General features: G+C 45.7%; 2 protein-coding genes across 4 annotated transcripts in view; one reads left to right on the top strand and one right to left on the bottom strand.

The window, feature by feature from the left end:
* The window catches only part of NAXD (NAD(P)HX dehydratase), a 51,203-nt gene extending 44,952 nt beyond the window's left edge, over positions 1-6,251 (top strand). For all 3 annotated transcript variants that reach the window (XM_074145919.1, XM_074145911.1, XM_074145903.1), the window contains 2 exons: positions 2,664-2,784; positions 5,398-6,251. In XM_074145919.1, coding sequence (XP_074002020.1) covers positions 2,664-2,784; positions 5,398-5,548 — 272 coding nt within the window. In that variant the 3' untranslated portion in view covers positions 5,549-6,251. The remainder of the gene's footprint in view (positions 1-2,663; positions 2,785-5,397) is intronic.
* Positions 6,252-9,198: 2,947 nt separating this feature from the next.
* CARS2 (cysteinyl-tRNA synthetase 2, mitochondrial) overlaps positions 9,199-20,709 on the bottom strand; it is a 40,854-nt gene continuing 29,343 nt past the window's right edge. The window contains exons 12-15 of the mRNA XM_074153890.1: positions 18,933-19,056; positions 17,198-17,296; positions 13,322-13,585; positions 9,199-9,420 (exon numbers count right to left, since the gene is read on the bottom strand). Coding sequence (XP_074009991.1) covers positions 9,346-9,420; positions 13,322-13,585; positions 17,198-17,296; positions 18,933-19,056 — 562 coding nt within the window. The 3' untranslated portion in view covers positions 9,199-9,345. The remainder of the gene's footprint in view (positions 9,421-13,321; positions 13,586-17,197; positions 17,297-18,932; positions 19,057-20,709) is intronic.

The raw sequence follows: 20,709 nt of genomic DNA, 5'->3' as shown, positions 1-20,709 counted from the left end.
CATCAGCGCTGACTGTTAAGCCATGTCCATCTAATCGAAGTCTTGTAACGTTGCCACTGGTTGTCACTGCTCAGTGCAGCATATAAGGACGTCACCCCCGTGGTCCTTAAAGAACTGCTTGAGCTGTCTTCACAGCGGGTCACGGATACTTAGTGGGGGATGTCGGACTGGGGGGAGTGGGAAGACACAAGTTTTATTTTGGTTGTTCTAGGAGAAGGCTGGGAAAAGCATCAGGAAGACTTTTGTCCTTTGCAGATTTGGCAGTGTGCCAGCGTGTCCTGATGCTAGTGTGGGATTCCTCCTTTTATTCTAAAAGCTGTTAACGGTGACTGTAGTTCAGAGGAGTTTTTCCTTCCTTTTCCCGTTGCCTGTTGTAATCTTCATCATCCTTTTATTTTGAGACGTTCTTGGAGGAACTGAGCCCCCTGCACAAGAATAGCCCGAGCGTTATACCTTTCCCCTCTCGTTCAAGTGAATTTCCTGTAGTTCTGCTTCTTTGAAGGTATTGCTTGGATTTGTTTTCCAGCATCTCTCTGCAGAGCACAAAGGTCTGCTTTTGTTGTTGCCTGTGAGGTAGTCCGCACATATTGGAGACTTACTTTTTAAGAAGTCACAAACAAAAGACCACTTTTTTTTTTTTTTTTTTTTTTTTTTTGTAGTGGGGCATTATAATTGGCCTAATTTGAGGGAGAGCTTTCCTATACAGCTGAAAACTGACTGGAAGGTTGTGGGGCTATGGAATAGTGGCAGATGGTGACATACAGCTAATAAGCAGGGGCTTGTGCTCAGCTGTCAGTCAGAAGGCCCCAAAGCTTTTGAACAGAGGATTTCCATCCTGCCTCCTGCCAGGAGTTCAAGCCCTCAAAGTGAAAATCCTGTGAGATACCATCTTCAAAGTAGCAGAATTAGAGGTAATTTCTCCAAAGCACTGTATTTTTTATTTTATTTTTTTTTTATAAAATAAACCATGACACCTAAAAGGGCATACCTTCTTCAAATAGCTAACTCAGAAGAGCATTACACTTGTGAAATGTGACATTAACTACTGCTCACTGAGAAACACATCCAGAATCTTAATTTGGGGGGGAGGGGGGAGGGGAGGAGAGCGATTGGGAAAATTAACTGCTGGCAATGCAGCAGCGGTGTCTGCTGTGTTCCTGGTGACTAATGAATCTTTGCCCTCTCAGTGGCAGCAAAAACGCACAACTGCCTGGCCTCACGAGCCCAGCAATTACTGCTGGAAGAATTGGTAGGAAATGGAAGTGAAGTACAAATCCTTGCTGCACTGAGTAACAAAACGCAGAAATGAACTATGCTAATGAACTGGAAAGGGTTTACTTGCGTTAAGTAGTTTTTTACCTCTTGCTATTTAAGAAGATGTACCTGCAAGTCCTTCAATTTTGTGTGGATTTTCCCCATTGTTTTCTAAGAGGAAAAATCCGTTTTAAAAATATGGCTAGTATACTCCCTCTAAAACACCTGGGCTGCTGCGTTCATACACCTTAGAGAAACCCAGCCCAGGTGACTTAAGAAAATTGAGGTAAGAGCTATTGTCCAAACAGTGTCTTGTTTTGTACTTTGCTTGTGTACTTGACGTGCTCGGGAGCGCACAAACGAGTGTGTGCATACTCCTGAACCTGAGTAGCTCTGCAGTAGCTGACTGGAGATGCTAAAGATCGTTACTTGGCCACCCATGATTCTGCCAGCTTTTCTCTTTTCCTAGGAGGAAAAAATAAATTTCTCCTGGGTTTTCTTCAGAGCTTAGCAAGAAGAAAAGCAAAGGATAGATACATACCCACAAGAGAGTTTGGAGAAGGGCAGCAGAATTGATGTTGTTTTCTTTTTGTGTGCCTTACCTATCCTTCAGGCTTCCTGCTTGGGCTTGTTGAGAGTGGAGAACAAAGGAGTTATATTTAGTAAAACCATTCACATGTTCTTTGTAGTTACAAAGATCTCCACAAAGTTACTGATCTCCACAAAGAGATCAGTTTGACCGAGGTTCTTTGTATATTTAAAACAGAAATGTATCATCTGATATTCTGACAGGGCCTACCCACTGTTGACAGAAACATACACAGGTGCTGGGGACACTGTTGAGTGGCAGAAAGAGAGATTTCTCTTTGTATACGGTTTTTACAAAGCCTAGGGAAAAGGCTGTTTTCAGTAGAATATCTTTCTGATGGGCATGGCAGAAGATTTGAATTTGTTTAGTTCTGTTTTGGATTTGCTCTCTTTAAAACACCTTGGTTTATTTACATTTGTAAACTCTGAAGGTCAGAGACTCTGGAGAGCCACTGTTGTGCAATGGCTTTGTGGAGGCACCTGCTTGAGTTTGGGGTGACTGCTCATCACGGCAGCATCAGTTCACAGGAACCACTAAACTCATGAGTGACTGAATCTTCTGTGCAGGCTGAGTGGAGAAAGCGTATACCTTGTGTGATGTTATTTGTAAAAGATTGAAAAGTAATTAGAAATGTTAATGCAATTTTTTTTATTTTTTTTTAAGAACAGTGTATTTCAGCATGTGCTGCTGCCTGTGATTAATCTCTTACCTGTTAATCTCTGTGTGTCTCAGAGATTAACCCTCACAGCTACAGTGATGTCATCGTAAATGAAAGAAAAAAAAATGCACATGACTTTGTTTTTGGTTTGTCTGTTCGTAGTACTTGTATGCAGCCATGAAGGAAGCAGCCGGAGATGTGGCGGACAGGGGGACCTCCTTTCTGGTTCTCTAGGAGTCTTAGCGCACTGGGCATTTCTTGCTGGAGCAGAAAAAACAAATGGGTATGAATATTAATTAATAACTTAATTTGTGTGAGTCTGTGTTCTCCTGTGGTGACTGTTGTAGAAATTTCCAAATGAAATTGGAGTTGTTGAGACTAAGGTATCCGTGTACTTTTAAAAAATGTAAGGGTTTTCTAGAGCAGTCTACATAATAGTTACAATTTTAACATGACAAACTCCTTAGTAATCTTAACATCTCCCAAGTTTGAGGCAGGAGAAGATTGTGAACTTCGATCGATTCCCAAGGATACTTACGTATGGAGTATGCATTTTCAAAACAACTGAATGTAGGTAGAAAGTACGAAGAACAAATAAATGGTAGTCACTGGCAGTAACGCCTCTATAATTAAAAAAATGTGTTATTTAGCTTTGTTTTTGTAATTTGGGGGAATCCTCTTGCATTGTACCTGAGTAATTCAGTGGGGCAGGTAAATTGAAACTTGCAAATAAAATGCAATTTCAAACAGCGTAACCATTTAAAGGCCAAACGGCCATCCAGTTTGGTCGTACAAAAGCAGCCATGCAGCTGACTGTTGGCTTTTTTAATAAATTATGTCAATTCCTGTCTGACCAGTTGGTCCATATAGTCATGTAGTCTTTCTGTGAATGTGGCTGCTTGAAATGAAGTTGAAAGGAACCCTGACAGAAGCAGTTAGGGAGCAACAGTCCCTCTTCCCTATAGGTAAAGAGCTATCGAAGCTTTAGGAGGGGGAGATCTCTTGTAGGATTTGGATGCTACAAGCAGGTGCACACACTTAGATGTTCGTGGGAGTTAATGAGTCTGTACTTGAGTTACTGTGAGAGCAGAACGTTCCCAGGAGGAATGAGGGACCAGTTGAACCAGACTTTAAAATTCTGAAATCTAACATACCCAGAATGAAAAATTGAAACCAAGATTGTTTGCGTATCTGAAGTTGAAGCTGCCACCAAAGGAAAAATTCTATTTTCCTTTATTAAAAGAGTGACTTCATTTTTGCATGGTGTGCAACAGACCAGTATTAAGTTGTTGGAGAGAGCAAATGCAGCATGTGTTCCCCAGGCTCTCCTGACTTGGGCTTCTGTGGCTTTTCCAAACAGCTCTCTCAAACTCCTTTATTTTATAGATGAAGGAAAAGTGGGAGAGTATAATTGGCATCGGCAATAGATTGTGTCTCCTGTGGTGGTGTTAAGGTGACCCTTCTCAGACACCTGCTGCACCAATCCTGTTTATCTCCTCTGTTTGGGGAAAGGAGGAGCTTTTTAGGTTCAGTGAATCAGTGGCATCAGCTTGCAGACTGCGCTGCAGGCAGCCCAGCCAGTCCTTCCACGCTCCTGCCTGGCTCCGCTCTTTCAAAACGGGTCTGTGAGGGGCAGGATTTGGAAACATTACGATTGCACTGGTTTTCAGGGGTGCTAATGGTGTAGAAGATAGGCTTCTCCTGCTAAGTAGACAGGATGCTCAGGTGATGTCTTTGGAGTATGGTGTGTATCAAGCTGGTTATGCGGTAGTCTTAGAAATAGGTGCTTTAACTGTCTTGAGCCCAGAAGCCTGTGCTGCACAGCTCTCCTTTCGGAGCAGTGTTTGGGCATCCAGGATTGACTCTCAAGGTGGCTTAAATACTCACTCCTGCACCTTGATGAGTGCACAAAGTTGCTGTTTTAAAGAAAAAGGTACTCAAAGCTGCCTTGGTACCACCTAATCGTAAACTCACTTTCTGCTTTACCTGCGCTTTACATCATAATCCTTCAGAAATCTCTTAATTGGCACAGAAGTCAGCATGTCCTTAAGAGACCTACGGGCAGCTATGTCCCAGCCATGGCTGGGCCTTGTCAGGTTTTTAACTAGCCAGCAGCTGGAGCCCAGGGCTTCGCTGCTAAATCATTCTGAGGTGGTTTTCCTCTGCTCTGGTGCTGTAAAGGCAGCAGAAGTGATTCCCATGGCCTGGCCTGTGAGAAGGTGCTCTGGAGGTGGCAGGTCTGTGCTGCTTTCTCCAGGGGAGGTTCAGCGCTTGAGGACTAGGGCTGGGTGCGCTCTGTTAGGCAGTTCATAAGCACATAGGAGGCATGAAGAAGTGTGTGCCTTAATTTCTGTGGTGAGCTACAGCTGTCGCTGTGCCCCTGCTCAGCTGATCTAATGAAGGCCCCAGAGCAGTGACTATGGCCCTTGTTAAAAATCATCCCGCCCCCATCCCCACATCCTTCCCCCACTCCCTGCCATACAAAACTATACCGAGTGGGGAGGAAAGGGAGTCAAAAGGCTGCCGGGTGAGACCGCAGCCTTCCTCTGAAGGAAAGGATGAAGCTTCACATCGGTAAAACTAGACATGGAACACCTTCTTACCCACTTTTTAAGCATGTTTTCTTTTTGCATCCTTCGGCCCTGGTGGTGTTTCTCACTCAGTCAGGTGCTGTGCCACGGAGAGTGAAATATTTATTTGTTTAAAAAAAAATAAAATAATCGAGCCAAAAGTGCTCTGCAAGAGTCTGAGAAACACAGGTATTTGCTTGAGAGCCCTTCCCAGCAATGCTGACAAACATCTGTGGGTCCAAAGGTTACATCCACTGCCTTAGGAATTACCCAAGAGTGTTCAGATTTTGTTTATAATACTGTTTGTTTGTTTGTTTTCCTTTTAGTCAAAATCCCTTTCTAGTGGCTGCATTTGGAGCTTGCTCTCTCACGAGGCAGTCTAACCACCAAGCCTTTCAAAAATTCGGACGTTCAATGACTGCCTCCGACATGGTTTCAGAAGTCGGAACAGCTTTTAACAAACTTTTTGAAACCTGAAGCCAAAGCAGCAGCAGAGAAGAAGCAAAAGGAAGAACAATGACTGCAAGAGTAATTACATTTACCGTAGAATTTACATAAGTAATGCACCCTTTCAAGTGCTGTAGCAGCATTGGTATGATAGGTAGATTTTTTTTATTTTTCAGAATAGAAAAATATGATTAATGTAGATATTTTTTAAGAGTTTGGAATATGAAAATGTTTTGGCTGAAATAAGCTGTAGTTGCAGATCTGTTATAATATAATAAAACTAAACTGAAAGTATTCCTCTGTTCTTTTTGATAGTTATTGAGCAATAACTAAAGTGTGAACAGCAAAAAAAAAAAAAAAATAATGCACTTGATACTTAGATAAAAGTTTCTCCACCAGCTCAACTGAATCTTCTTGGATTGCACCAAGGTTGTCATGTCTTCATTCTTAGACTCTGTCTAGTATTAGCTATTGCATTTCCATTTTTTTGCCATGCTAGTATATTAAGACGCAAAATGTAAGCCTCTTTGGAAAGGGAATGCATGAGAGTTGCTGTAGATTTTGAATGTAATTAGTTGCCTTTTTCCCATTCCCAGTCCCAGAGGCAGCGTTCGTTTCGACAGTACACCCCTTCCTGCAACACCTTGGTTTTTTTGGAAAAGGCTCCCCTATCGCAGAATAAGGATCTACTGTAGGTATCTTAGCATTAAACAGTAATTATGCTTTTACCTGGAAAAAAAAAAAAAAATTTTCTATTCCTTTAGCTGGCCTTGACTCATCTAGAACTCGATAGGATGAACTTTGTGAAATTATCATTTGGAGAGGTACTAGGCAGGATAAGAAACATAGTGACACGTGACAGAACTGGTCAGACTCTCAGTGATCACGGAAGAGCAAAGTGCTTTTTAAACTCAAATTAAGTTTGAGCTCTGAGAAGATCAGTGTATGGATACGTAGGCGGCTTTTTTTTTTTCAGCCGGCAGGAATACGAACCGAAGGAACAAAGGGCAGCCAGCAGCACCCCTCTGTACGCTCTTTAGCGCTGTGCAGGCAGCCGAACGCTGCAAGGCAAAGGCAGGAATAGAAAACCGGTGGTAGGTGTTTGAGCTCCGGGTGCTGCACCTGGGTGTAGGAGCTTTTTTTGCTCTTTATCCTTAATCAAGACAGACGGGGCTTCTACAGTTCGGGCCATATCTACCTGGCTCTGTTGGCAGAGCAGGTGAGCGTCGGGTATAAAGGGGAAGCTGCGTGGGATTTTTGCACAGCATCATTTCTTAAATTTTTGGGAATTCAGTCAAAGCTCGTAGGGATTGAACCAATATGGAGAGAGGGGCAAGTTCATGCAAAGTACATTTACAAAACTTCCCATAAGGGTCTGGAAGCGGGTCCTGCCCTTAAACCTCCAATCTAGCTCCTAGTGTATATACTCCTTAAAGCGCAGGAACAAGCATATAACGTGTCTAGTTATTGCAATAGATGTTATATATTCATTAGAGCCACCCTTTTCCAGCGATCTAGCTCTAGATTGGAACATAGTGCCACGCACACTAGTCAGGCTGCGTTCCCGTACCTCGCAACAGCTGCCTACGGAAGGCAGCTGGAATCAGAATGGCTGCTCCGAGTGTTTCCCTTCTGCCCCTTATAGTCGTTATTTCTGGATGCACTGTGACTACTACCTCACCCCGATGCATTTTTTTTGTTTTTGTTTTTCTTTTTAAACCAGTTACCTATTTTTAAAATAGGTTTTGAAATGTTTGCTCGTGTTGGTCTATGAGGGTTCACAGACTTTTTAGATTAGAGCAACATCTACTCATAAGAGATGAGTTTCTGGTGTTCAATATAAGCGGATTTGTAAACTGCCTACAACTTCGGGGAAATTAAGCTACTACTGGCTTTCCCCCTAAAACTATTTGAGATGCCCAACTCCTTTTTAAATAAAATCAGAAAGTTAAAACTGATGTTAAAACAGCTTAGTGGATTTCCTTTAAAATGAGCATTTCTTTTGTATTTAGAACATCAGTGGTATTATAATCTAAATGACATTTGTAGGCGAAGTCAATCAATTAACAGAGCTCAGTACAGATTTCAACCTGCCCTGTTGGTTTTAAAGCTACACAGATGCTGTAACTCTGTTATTCACTAATGTATACAAATCGTTACAATTTTTAAACATTCTGGAAATGTAGCAGTTTCTTTTGGTAGGAAATAAAAATAATAGCAAATTAATTGTGTGTAGTTTCTTTGGTGTGTTCCAGAGCCGGGATGACTCTTTGCCATTCGTTCTAGGTGACTAGAGCAACACAGCGACTGGAGATGGGGAGGGACTCTTTTATCAGGGAGGGGAGCAATAGGATGAGGGGTAACAGTTTTAAACTGAAAGAGGGGAGATTTAGACCAGATATCAGGAAGAAATTCTTTACTGTGAGGGTGGTGAGGCACTGGAACAGGTTGCCCAGGGAAGTTGTGGATGCCCCGTCCCTGGAAGCGTTTAAGGCCAGGCTGGATGGGACTTTGAGCAACCTGCTCTAGTGGGAGGTGTCCCTGCCCATGGCAGGGGGGTTGGAACTCAATGATCTTTAAGGTCCCTTCCAACCCAACCCATTCATAAATAAGCAGCTGCTCAACTACTAATGAAGATCCTCCCCATCTTCTCTAGGAGTACTGACAACCAGAAAGGGAGCAGAAAAACAGCTGCGCGTTTTATTCTCTGCCTAACAATATAAAAGAAAGCCTTTATCCTTTTGAACAGATTACTTGTGTGAATTCTAGTTTCAAATGAAACTCCTCATATATGAACCCAGGTTCTTACTTTTCTGTCATCTTTTCATACATTGATTTAAAGAAAGTGTGCCAGTAGGTAAAGTACAAGCCCCGTCTAAACTCAGCTACTGGAACACGGGTCGCCTCATGTGGAAGGCAGGGCCTCGCTCCCTCTACCTACAGCCCCACACTCCAGGGGATTTTATTTTATATTTTTTTTAACACAAATATGGCAAAAGAAGAAAGCTTGTGGTGTTGAAGGCGTTCTTGCCTGCATTATCCTACGATGTACAACAGCCATTTTATTTTCAATGCTGACACTTCATACTGATCCTGAAGTTTATGCAAGTTACTTACCTGGTCAGTTAGTAGTTATTAATCCTCTGTGAAGTAATAAAAACCCCTAAACATACTAATTTTATCATCTTCCCCGTTCTGCTGGAGAGATCGTGAGCGTGCTGTACTCCCGCTGCTAGGGAAATCTCCATGTGTTCTGTGCAAAAGCAAACCGAAAGGATACCGAGCCTTACAGGTAACTGGATCCCCTCTTACTACGGGTGAAGAGTTCTCAGCAACGCTGCAATGAGGAAACACTTCAAGGCTGAAAGCGTCAACTCTGCCTAAGAAGGACAGAACTGTTTAAGCCAGTGGGCGTAGAACTTTTCACTCTTAAAGACCCTTAGAAGCCTAAGGACTTTATCTTCACTACATTTTGATTCTCAGCACAACAGGCTGCGAGGGCAGATCACGTAGCAACTGGGGCGGGGGCATTTCTTGCCTTAGGATATACCGAGGGCTGTGTCGAACAACACGGCTGCGTCCGTGCTGCCGTCTATTTTGGACGCTTCCCCCACCTGCACCACGTACGCACCCGCTGAGAGTCCTGCATTTACTTATCTAGTAGTAGCGGCAACAGTTTTGCTCAGCTCGTGTTATATTTTTGTTAGCCGTTCTGTTCTAAAGATTTTATTTGGAGAGTATTGGGTATTTACAACTGTTAACAAAGCAGCTGAAATAAAAAAAAAATATATATATAAAAAAAAAAAAAGAAGTCCAAGGATGAAGGATCAGCTTTTTTTCCCAGTCTGCTGCTCCGCTTGCCCTCCTTCCACCATTTCCCAGGTTGAAACGGCAGCTCTGTCCTGTAAGAAGAAGCAGGCGGGTCAGTCCCAGCGGTCTGGATCACACAGGGATCACACACGTGTGTAAGGATGCGGGGGCGCAGGTTTTTGACCCGGCTCGGTACAGCACAGCTATTCATCCGCTTTGGTAAAAGAGGTGGCGATACCACCTCCCAGGAACACCACTGTTACCGGAACAAACCCGGGCAATTCTTCCCAGTTAAGAAGGAAAAAAATCCCACCACCGTAGAAATGTAAATTCTTTAGGGTGGGATGCCGCCGCGGTGCGTAGTCTCTCATATGAGTAACTCCTGTTAAACTCCAACAACCGCGTTTCCATGTTTGAACGGCTCAGGTACACGGAAAGCAGCTCTTCTCACGGCCAATGCATGAGAATGTATTGCCCGATATATCAATACCTGTAACGCAACACTGTCATATTTTGGAAAGATTATTTACAGTCAAACTGGGCACGACAACTGTTGAGAACCGGTTGTTGGACTGCAATTGCTGAAAATAAAATACTGAAACACGACAATCTTACGTGAGCTCTGACTCACGAGAGAGGCCACAGTATAAGATAGAATTTTCTTTACGTTCAAGTGAAAACTGGTTTTGATGCATAAATACCTAATTACTGTGATTCACTACTAAGCGAAGCACGGATCAGCGTGCATTTCAAGCTGGCTGTCATGGCATGAAAAACCAGCGGGTATTTTAAACGGCTTGTTGCAAGTTTTATAACTTCAGACAAACAGAACCATCATCTGCGCTGAGCAGCAGGAGAGAAGAAACCAGGGTACGGAAATGACAAACCTAACAAGCTGAAGGAGAAACTGCCCTTTTTTCAAAGCTGATTTTTACGGGAATTAAGTTACTAGCGTTCTCCAACTTGCCACTCGCACCCCAGAGGTGCCAACCCCTCCCTGCCCAGCCCCAAGCCAGGGGTTCCTGGTCTGCACCGGGTGGAGGTGAGGCTCGTCTGCTTCACCTGTTCTGCTGCTTTTCCTCCTGCACGTGCCCTTGAGAAGTTGAGCCGCACGTGCCGGAGGGAAAGCACGTTCACAGTGGCGTTACCACGTGCGTATGGGCATGTTTAGTTTGGAGAAGAGGAGGCTGAGGGGGGACCTCATTGCCCTCTACAGCTACCTGAAAGGAGGGTGTAGAGAGGTGGGTGTTGGCCTCTTCTCCCAAGTGAATAATGGCAGGATCAGAGGAAATGGTGTAAAGTTGCGGCAGGGGAGGTTTAGGTTAGATATTAGGAAGAATTACTTTACTGAGAGAGTGGTCAGGCACTGGAACAGCCTGCCCAGGGAGGTGGTGGAGTCGCCATCCCTGGAGGTATTTAAGAAGCATGTAGACATGGCACTTCAGGGCATGCTCTAGTGCCCGGGATTGTTGGTTTGTGTCTGGTTGTGGGGGTTTTTTTTGGTGGATTGGAGGGGTTTTTTTGGTTGGTTTGGTTGGTTTTTTTTGTGGTTGGACTCGATGATCTCAAAGGTCCCTTCCAACCATGAAGATTCTGTGATTCTGTATTGTGGGGCTCCTGAAAGTTTCATGGAAATTGGAGGCTGGGAAAAAAAGGGAAATTCAAATTACTTCCTCAAGCCCTTATTAGGCACACAGGCCCCAGCTGCTAAGCGCTTTGTTCCCGTGGCATTTTTGGCACTAGCCAACACAAGGTGGCCAACCAGCCCAGCCAAGCAGAAGAGTGGGGAGAGCCCTGCTTTGGGTAAGGCCACCTCTTTGTCGCACACGTGCTCCGGTGAGCCTGTGTGAGGAGCTGCAGAACCCCATCGCTCCCTTTGTAGGACTCTTCTGGGGTTTGCAAAGGCAAGATACGGGCAACCTTCACAGCACACCTTCAGATACTTCCGAAGTATCACAGCAAGAAAAGCAGGAGTTCAGCTTCGGAGGCGTGGGGTGCGTGCTCACACGTGCATGTGTGCTTTGTCTTCAAGGAGCAAACTACTCTGGGACAAGCAGGAGACAGATTATGCTGAGCTTCAGGTTACTAAGGAAAAAAAATTGAAATAAATGGAATGGGCTGAATGCTAGCTAAGGCCAATTTCTAGGAGGTTAATAAATGCCCGTAAATCCCTTTAAAAACAAATCAAAACAAATCTTCAAAAGGCCGGAGGTGGGGCTGCGGCTGTTTTGCCAAAGAGATCAAAAGGGAGTCTTCCTCTCCAAGACTTTGTCTCGGTGCAGTTGTTTGGATTTGCAAACTTTCTTGACAGATAAGTGGAGAGCAGGATTTAGCCGTGCACAAACAAGCTAAGGAAGCAGATGTTCCAACTTCCCACAGGTCTTCCTTTGCTTTCACAGCTGTAGCTCACCACCACTGCGCTTTGGCCCTCGCCCCAGTTAGGATCAGCACACTTGCTTTCATCTGAGATCACGCGACAGGCAACCGCACTTCATATTTGGTTTCAACAGGTGTGTTGACAAATGACAGCGCTCCCATTCAGCAATTAAAGAGGATGTGTGCCGTCACTCCCTAATGTCGCTGTGCTTTACATCCTCCCGTTGGTAAAACGATGGAAGGAGACTATGCAAGGCTCAGTTTCCCAGCGAGGGGAAAAAAACGAGCAGCGTGAACTGGAGGGAGGGAGAAAGACGCTGGAGAGAAAGTGGAGGATTATTCTTCACGTCAGGAGCAACACTGACCCAACAAGGGCTGGAGCAGAGGTGAGAATCATAGAATTGTCTAGGTTGGAAAGGGACTTTAAAGATCATCTAGTCCAACCATCAACCTAACTGATAAAAAACCATCACTAAACCATGTCACTAAGCTCTATGTCAACCCGTCCTTTAAATACCTCCAGGGATGGCGCCTCAACCACTTCCCTGGGCAGCCCATTCCAATGCTTAATGACCCTTTCAGTGTAAAAATTCTTCCTAGTATACAATTTGAACCTCCCCTGGTGCAACTTGAGGCCACTTCCTCTAGTCCTGTCGCCTGTGACTTGGGAGAAGAGACCGACCCCCACCTCTGTACAGACTCCTTTCAGACAGTTGTAGAGAGGGATAAGGTTCCCCCTCAGCCGCCTTTTCTCCAGGAGCTGAACAGCCCCAGCTCCCTCACCCTCTCCTCATAAAACTTATTCTCCAGACCCCTCACCAGCTTCGTTGCCCTTCTCTGGACCCGCTCCAGCACCTCAATGTCTTTTTTGTGGTAAGAGGCCCAAAACTGGACACAGCACTCGAGGTGGGGCCTCACCAAAAGAAGGGCAGTGAAGCAAGAGGAACTGGAAGAAGCAGCACCCGTTAAAGAAGTAATAAAGCACCTTGAAACCAGGAGGAGACAGTAAAGCCAGTGAAGGGATTTCTCCTGAGCAGGAGACAGCGTTGGGGAAACGGGAAAGGAAAAGAACAGTGGCATTAGGTATAGGCTAAAGGTAGAAAGCAGGGTGGAGAGAGGAGTTGGTACAGGAATCAGGAAAACTACTTGTGGCTCAGAAACAGTTGGGAATGCAGCTGCTGAAGATGGAAGAGGCTTTCTTACGGGGACATATAATTTTTGGTGGGGGAATGTGGGGAGGGTAGAGAGAAGGCGTTCTTTTCAGATGTCATCTCAGCTTACTATCCAGTTCCTCTGCAATCTTTTTAAAGATTGCACACCTTACTCATACCTTTTCTTCTGGATTGAGCTTGGCCAACTTAGGCGTTTCTGAATATTATGGGGTTTTCAGTGGCCAAATAGCATACCCTGAGTAAATGCAGAAGTAGGTTGCATGGAGACACGAGGGTGAGAGGGAGCAGAAGAGAAGGGCAGCAGTACAACCAGGCAATGGCTACTGCAGTCATACAGGGAGCCGGGCACAACACCAAAAGCTGCCGAAGGGGCATAAAGAGCAAAAATCAATATTATCTTAAAAAAATGACTAATGGTCTCACAAAGAAGGCTACTGTTTTCTACCTTTATGTGGATTCCAAAGGCAGCAAGGTCTCCACGCAGACTGTCACAAGCCTCCAGGAGGGGTTTTCTCTCCTGCATTAACTGCTGCCTCTTTGCCTTCCATTCTTCTTTTGGTCCTTTGGCTCCCGCAGCACCCTCCATCGGCACAGTGTCTGCTGCTTCATCCGGCAGAGCGAGCGCGTAGTGACGGACCTTCCCGCGGAACCGTACAAGCTCGTCAATGATGTTAGAGAGGACAGCAGAGTTGTCTCCTCCCACAGCCACCTAGAAATCAAACAGGTTGCTTTACAAACATCTGAGAACGATTTAAAAAAAAAAAATCAACCCCGACAGAGTAGCATACACTGAGGCCTTCTCACCTCTCTTGGTTTTGCATCTTCCATTATATTGGTACAATTAAAATGTTGCAATCTCACTAATGCTGGACAAAAGTTACAGTACAGGCATACTTGGAAGTAGTTCAGTGTATTCCTACACAGGAAAACACCTAATCTCGGAGCAGAGGGCTCTCACATGAAACATAACATGCTGCATAACCCAACTGTGGAATTCATCGCCTCCGAGATGCCAGAAGTGTGCATAAATTAAAAAGGGATTAGACAAATCAGTGGAAGAAAAGCCTGGCAACAGCCATCCGACACAGCAAGGGCAGCCCAGCCACCAGCTCGGACGGTCCCTCAGCTGTAAATGTCTGCAGAGGTAGGGAGTGCACCAGCCCCTCACTCTGCCTTTGGGCTCCAGACCCTCTTCAAGAATCACAAACCAGGAAAATTAGGTATTTTGGCTTCAAGTCTCTCAACTACCCTCTCTCCTTGCAACCAGAGAACCTCCTCAAATTTATAGAACTTTAATCCAATCCGCCTTATCCAAAGTTTCAACCACCCAAAAAACACCTGAGCCGCTGCACGTGGTGGGTGTTTTCTTGGCTGCTGCCTGGCCCTTTCCTTCCCTCAGCCAGCTCCGGGCTTCCTTGCCCTCCTCTGGCTTGGCATAAGTCTTGCTGGTCTGTGGCACGGGAAGGGAACTGCCTCGGCACAGGCACGGCCAGGCTCCCAGTCTCGCTCTTGGCAGAGAAACCATCCCTGTTTCTCATTAGAGGCAAACTCCCTAGCGGGAGGAAAAGGACAAACCTCCAAACAACAAGAGAACACCACGGTGGTACTTTACCACTAGGACACAAGAGAGGGAGCAGCCAAGGGAGCAGTGAAATGTAAAGCACAGCGAGGCCGGGGGGGGTGAAGTTGCTGGCAGTGACGCTCAGCCAGGAGCAGAAGAGCAGCTGAGTAATTAAAGCCAGAGGGGACTGTATTTAGTCACCGAACAGCAGGATGGAAATGAAAGGGAGTAGTTTCAGAGGTCACTGACTGAAGCAAACAAAGAGGAGGAGGAGAAGGAGGTGAGGGGGAAGCTATCGAAGATAGAACGTGAGATGCTCAATGCTCCCCACGATCATAAAAGGCAGCAAATTCCCCAAACTTTAAAAACATGTAAACATACTAAAGAAGTTTATGAGACCGAAGAAGGCAATAAAACTAAGTGCCAGAAATGCTCCATCGTAACCTGGGGCAGGTAAAAGAGCAGGATAAATACTTAAATACAGAACGGAAAGAGAAATGATGAGGGGAGCAAGAAACACACTTCTACAAATACCACGGCCAAAGTTCAAAGAAGCACAAAGGCAAGATCCTCCAAAAGGAGGGGCAGCTTTAGGAGATGAACTGATCCAATTACCGCATACATTTTCCACAATTTCCACTGTGTAGCCTCTCAGAGCTGATCTCTAATTTCTTCTCCTGCAGTACCAACCAGTCCAAAGAGCTCGTAAGATGTTTTATATGGAAATTCAGCCCTTGCCTACCCCACAGATGATCACCTGTTTGCCCCTGGCTGCATCCACAATACAGCACTCTTGAGCAGAGCAAAAGCCCTCACCTTTGCTCCCCAGCATTAAAACAGGCAGGATAGTTTCCACCCATCATCTTTTCAGATGGATTCACCTGCCTGTGGCTGTCCAGGCTCCTTCTCTTGCCAATGCAGAGAGAAAGACAGGCAGTCTTATTTCATATGACCACCAGACTAAGATGAACCATCCCTTTTGGGTGCTTTTCTCTCTTCACCGATTACTGCAGAAGCACGGGCAGCTCTGTTAGACTGTAAGGCTAAATAGCTGAGATGAATCACAGGATGATAGAATCATAGAATGGTTTGGATTGGAAGGGACCTTAAAGATCATCGAGTTCCAACCCCCCTGCCATGGGCAAGGACACCTCCCACTAGACCAGGTTGCTCAAAGCCCCATCCAGTCTGGCCTTGAACACCTCCAGAGATGGGGCATCCATCCTAAGAGGAAGACGACCCACAGGCTATTTGCAAACACCCAAATGAAGAGGTCCCAAACACCGCTCCCTGTAGGCTCTACATGAAATTGTTAGCACCGCGGTGGCTAGGCCAGCTAGCACTCTCCCAGACAGCCCACCACCAGGACCCACCGTGGTCAGGGACTGCTCCTGGCAAGCTGCATGCCCAGGGCCACCTGGCTAAAGGGCAAGAAAGGTCAGATACTGAGCTGCTGTGGCTGGTCTCGAGGTCAGAGAACAACCCCTGCACCCTTTTATTTACTAGCTTGTGGCAGCCCACGGACCTTTCTGATGAAGATTTTGATCGATTCATTTACTGGAAGCTGAGAGAGCAGAGAGAGAGGAGAGGCTGCCGTGCTGCTCCTTCCTTCCTGCCTGCCTCGCACCAACGTCTTCTGCTGACCCTGCTGCCCTGGAGAAACTAGCACAGCATACAAAAAAGAAAAGCATTCAGACACTTGTTTCAGCAAAAACATAGGTGCAGCAGGCACCTGCATACAGACAGCCCAGAATCTGCCATCCAATTTACAGACAAATGTTAAGTGTTCAGTATGCCACTAAAAACTAACCTGACAAACCACAGATTATGAGGAGCAGCACACAGCCAAATCACATTCAACCGCTGCATTGGAAGAAATTTTGTGGAAAAATCCACAAAGAGGCAAAGTAAATAAATGCATTTATCGCTCTGCTGCCTGACTTTCAAAGGATGAATAATGTTATTTACATTTTCTTATCCCTCTCGTCCTCCTCCTCAAAAGAAGTTTTTGCAGAACAGTTTCTCTGAAGAAAGTTTTCAACCTCTTGGTATTCAGCTCCACATTCGAGCAGGAGAGGAGCACAGAGCTGCCTGCTTGCCTCCAACACCATGTGTCACTTTAAATGCTCCCCTTCCGTACATCAGGACATTCCCTCCATATTTATCACTCTCTTCCCAGTGCAGTGCTTCACTTTGAGCTTTTCTCTCCTTTTTTTCCCCCCTTTCCCGTTCCTACCTTTCCATGAACTAGAGGATATGTAAGGTATTTCCAGTGATGGGCCCCCCAGCTGCCCTCTCCTCTCCACACCTAGAGGAGCTGCGCCCTGGCTCCTGCTGTTGCAGGGAGGTCACAACCGCAAATATTCGTACAGCTATCCAAGTCAGCCTGGGTGCAACCAACAGAAAGGAGAGGAAAAGCTGGGGAAAAGCCAGAGACATAGGAGGACCAACTTAAAAGGCCTCCAATGCTAACTTCTTCTTGTTCCATTCCTCAAACTTTTTCATTTCCACAGCACAACCACTGCTGAAGTCTCCCGGGAGTACCTCAAGAGAAGAAAAAAGCCCACACCTTGCTTTCTCCTGTTCTACCCCCTCACATGCTCTCCTAAGACATCACGGCAGAAACTGCAAGTGGTGCAGAAAGGTTTACTAAAACCATAAATAACTTTGTTACATCTGACGCTTTCAGAAAGCTTTCTATAAAACATAACGCTGGCGCTGCTACCACATACTAGTATACACAGAAGAGATGTTTCGTACCTGTCTTTCTCCAAAGGACATCCCAAGGGCATTAAAAAAACCTTCTATATAGGAAATAATGCTTCCATACACAACAGAGCTTCTAGGAGATCCAGCATCCTGTTTAAAAAACACTCAAAAGAGATTGTCCAGTCAATACATATTACAGAACTCGGCATCTCTCCGTAGCCTACTCCATAAGGGAAAACTATTACTAATTATATAGATCTACCTCCACCAGTAACACCTGCCCAGATGGGAACTTTTACGGAGATATAAAAGCACCTCACAACACAAAGGGAAAAGATTTAAGTAAACAGGGGAGGGGAAGAGCTTATTACCAGCGTGCGCAGCGAGGAGAGATGTGTGAAGCTGCCATGCATTACACGCGTGCAGTAAATTAGACCTAAAAATAGCACTTCTGGGCATGAAAGGGCTGCGTGTATGAAAACAAAATAAAAGAACAAAATCCCAGCTTCAAGGGCACCTATACAATAAATGATTAAAAAAGCCCCAAACCGTGGGGTTTTTTTGGGGGTTTTTTTTGGGTTTTTTTGGTTTGTTTTTTTTTTTTTTTTGAGTGTCTTATTGATTTAAACAATGTGAAGATTGCTTTGAGATAGCTCATGGCATTTTGTCATGCCTGGGTAGCACCGGCAACCACCAGCAGCAGCGATAGAACAGCATTTTTGAGAACACATGTATTTCATTCTTTCCTCCATATTTCTTTCATAAAAAAAGAAATAAAAAACAAGAATAAATGACAGACTGAGAAGCAATTAAAGGGACTAACCCTTCCCTAAAAAAAAAAAAAGGAGTGTTGACATACACAACCAAATTAGCAGCTGGTACTGGATTTTATCCGTCATCCCCATCAGGGCCTGAGATAAGTCATAACCTAAAATTTGCAAAAGATCTGAACCGGGAGCAGCTGAGGTGGAACCGCTGAAGGTAAGAAAACAGGAATGTGCCAACTAAGGTAAGAACAGCGAGAGGGTTAAAGAGAGGAATGAGTAGTTATGTTTATGTGTGATGTTTGTGTTTATGGGGGACATGATGACACCAGCAATCAAGGAGGACAGGGACAAGGCTGAGCTTGCCTTGAGCGAGAAAGGGAGCTGTTGATAAAAGGAGAGCCAGAAGCGCTTCAGACTGTGTTTACTGCTCAGGTCTTGTCCTTACCAGATGCCTCCTTTGTGTCAGCATCGAGAGATCTTAACAGGGTCTCATTTTGCCAAAAGCCATCTGAAGATGGACTCGTGCAGGCATGCTGAGGCCACAGTTACAATTTGCCAACAGCAGAAGCCACTCGGTCCCCAAAGCTGAACTCGCCACCGTGACTGCCCTGTGCACCTGGGGCTGCCTGCCAAAGCCCCCGCAGCAACCACCACCCCCCGTTTCCCAATTCAGGTTGATTTCTGTGCATGGGTATTAAGCAAAGGAGCAGGGTACGAACATAAAACCAGCACTAAAATTAGCAGCGTGCCAGACCGGCTTCAGGCCTTTCAAAAACCTTAGGTATAAATAATACAGGGCAGCAGGAAAAAAACATCCTTTGGACACAGCAAAGCATGGAACAATAGCCGAACACAATCCCTGCAATACGGTCAGGACAAATGGGCACCATTAAGGTCAACAATTTATGGGGCATTGTTTCTGCCGGTTTCTTACGTGAACAATAAACTAATCTGTCTGCATTAAGCAGTAGGACAGTGGACAGCTGTCATTTTCTGATCTCTGTATCCTAATGGGTTACCTTAGTAACAGCCTTAAGCTGTCTGTTGCCATGGTGAATGAGGTCCATAATTGCTGCAACAGCCCTGGAGGTGTCAAAGTCATCTGCAAACGCAGCCTTCACGGTTACTTTTGTGTTGGCTAGCCTTCAAGAAGAAAAGGTAACTTTTCAGACAAGACAAACAAGATGCCAGCAGTACGCTGAATCCATCAGCGATTCAGCCAGAGGGAGTCATGGAAAGGACGCTGTCGTTTCCATCCTAGCTGTCCTACAACAGGCGATGCTACACTGATCAGGGAGAATACATCTTTCAGCCGCAAAGGAAAAACTTGACACGTGTCAAGATCCAAAGCGCTACATCCGTTCAATAATCACAGGAACCAACAACAGCAGAGCAAGGCTTGCCTTAATCATTTAAAAACAGATGGAAAATGAGGTTGATAGCAAAACTGTTAATGTCCTTAATAGTTGGTTTTTTTTTTCCAGCAGCCCGTTTTTCATGCTAAAGGCATGTTTCTCTTCCAAAGCCACATCAGTACGTCACTCCCATGCCTGGCAAGAGAGCTGACTCGGGGTTGGACAGGAGTCCTGCTCGAAAGCGGGAGCTGCTTCCTCATTTCCCAGGCGAGCCCAATCCCAGCCTCGGGACTCCACTTGGCTTGGCCCAGATGGAAACGTCTGGTGGGACCATCCATGTAACAGCACCAAAAGCCAGCAGGGCAACCAGCGCTCATCACCACAGGACCAGTGCCACCAGCTGCTGCAGGCAGGAAGACAGGGAGAGCAGGGGGAATAAATGGCAAGCTGCAAACAGCTGCTGGTGGCACGCTCTTGTACCCAGCCAGGAGAACCAGACCTTGATAGTGCTGACCCAAGGATGCCCTTTCAGGGTAAAGCTCAGGGAGCAGGGTTACCTGGGAAACCAGGCTGAATGGGGCTTTGAGCAACCTGCTCTAGTGGGAGGTGTCCCTGCCCATGGCAGGGGGTTGGAACTCGATGACCTTTAAGGTCCCTTCCAATCCAAACCATTCTATGATTCTAAGCCTTAAGCTATCCCAGCACCTCTGGGGCTCTCCTTAACCCTGTTGTGCCTGTTAACAAGTGGTTTCACCTCCCTCCCCTCGATACCAGATGACTGCTGCCCAAACCCATTCCTCCCAACACTCTTCCCTGCCAGTTACCCCTTCTCCATTGAACACCTACCACTTTCCTAACCAAGAGCTCTGTCTCATCGTGGCTGTTTTTTCACCTAGCGATACACAAGTTTTGCCCTCCCACACATCCCCCACTGGCAACTCATTTCAACCTCCCCACATGCCTCACATCTCTCAGCCTTAACAGTTAACACCAACAGGTCTCCAGCAGCCTCCTGCTGAAGGACTCCCTTTTGCCAAATACCACAACCACTTAATTCAACTCCCCTTCCTTGTAACACCTTCCAGTGCCCTTTGCAAGCCTTAGTTGGTGCAGCCCCAAGCTCCCTGACAGTGAGGTGCCCACACCACAAGGAACCTGCTTCCCGCTTCTGCAGCACAGGCTGTCTCCCCTCTCATCCTACGCCCCAGACCTGCCTGCATGTAAATCATTTCAGGGCACTCAATGCCCCTCCTGCCCCAACTCCACAGCACTTCTCAGCTTTGCACCCAACACACAGCACATCTCTCTCTCTCTGGGAGATGATCCGGTTTTCCTAAGGGACTCCAGAGAGGATTCTGCTCATCATTGTTAGGGCTGCAGCAACCATAATTTCCCCTTTTCCCGTGACATCTCCGTCCTGGCCAGTTTATTAGTAACCCCG

This window comes from Numenius arquata, chromosome 1 (genome assembly GCF_964106895.1).
Source record: "Numenius arquata chromosome 1, bNumArq3.hap1.1, whole genome shotgun sequence".
In the NCBI taxonomy this organism is placed as follows: domain Eukaryota; kingdom Metazoa; phylum Chordata; class Aves; order Charadriiformes; family Scolopacidae; genus Numenius; species Numenius arquata.
The sequence above is the reverse complement of the archived record's forward strand: the minus strand, read 5'-3'. Positions and strand labels throughout refer to the sequence as shown.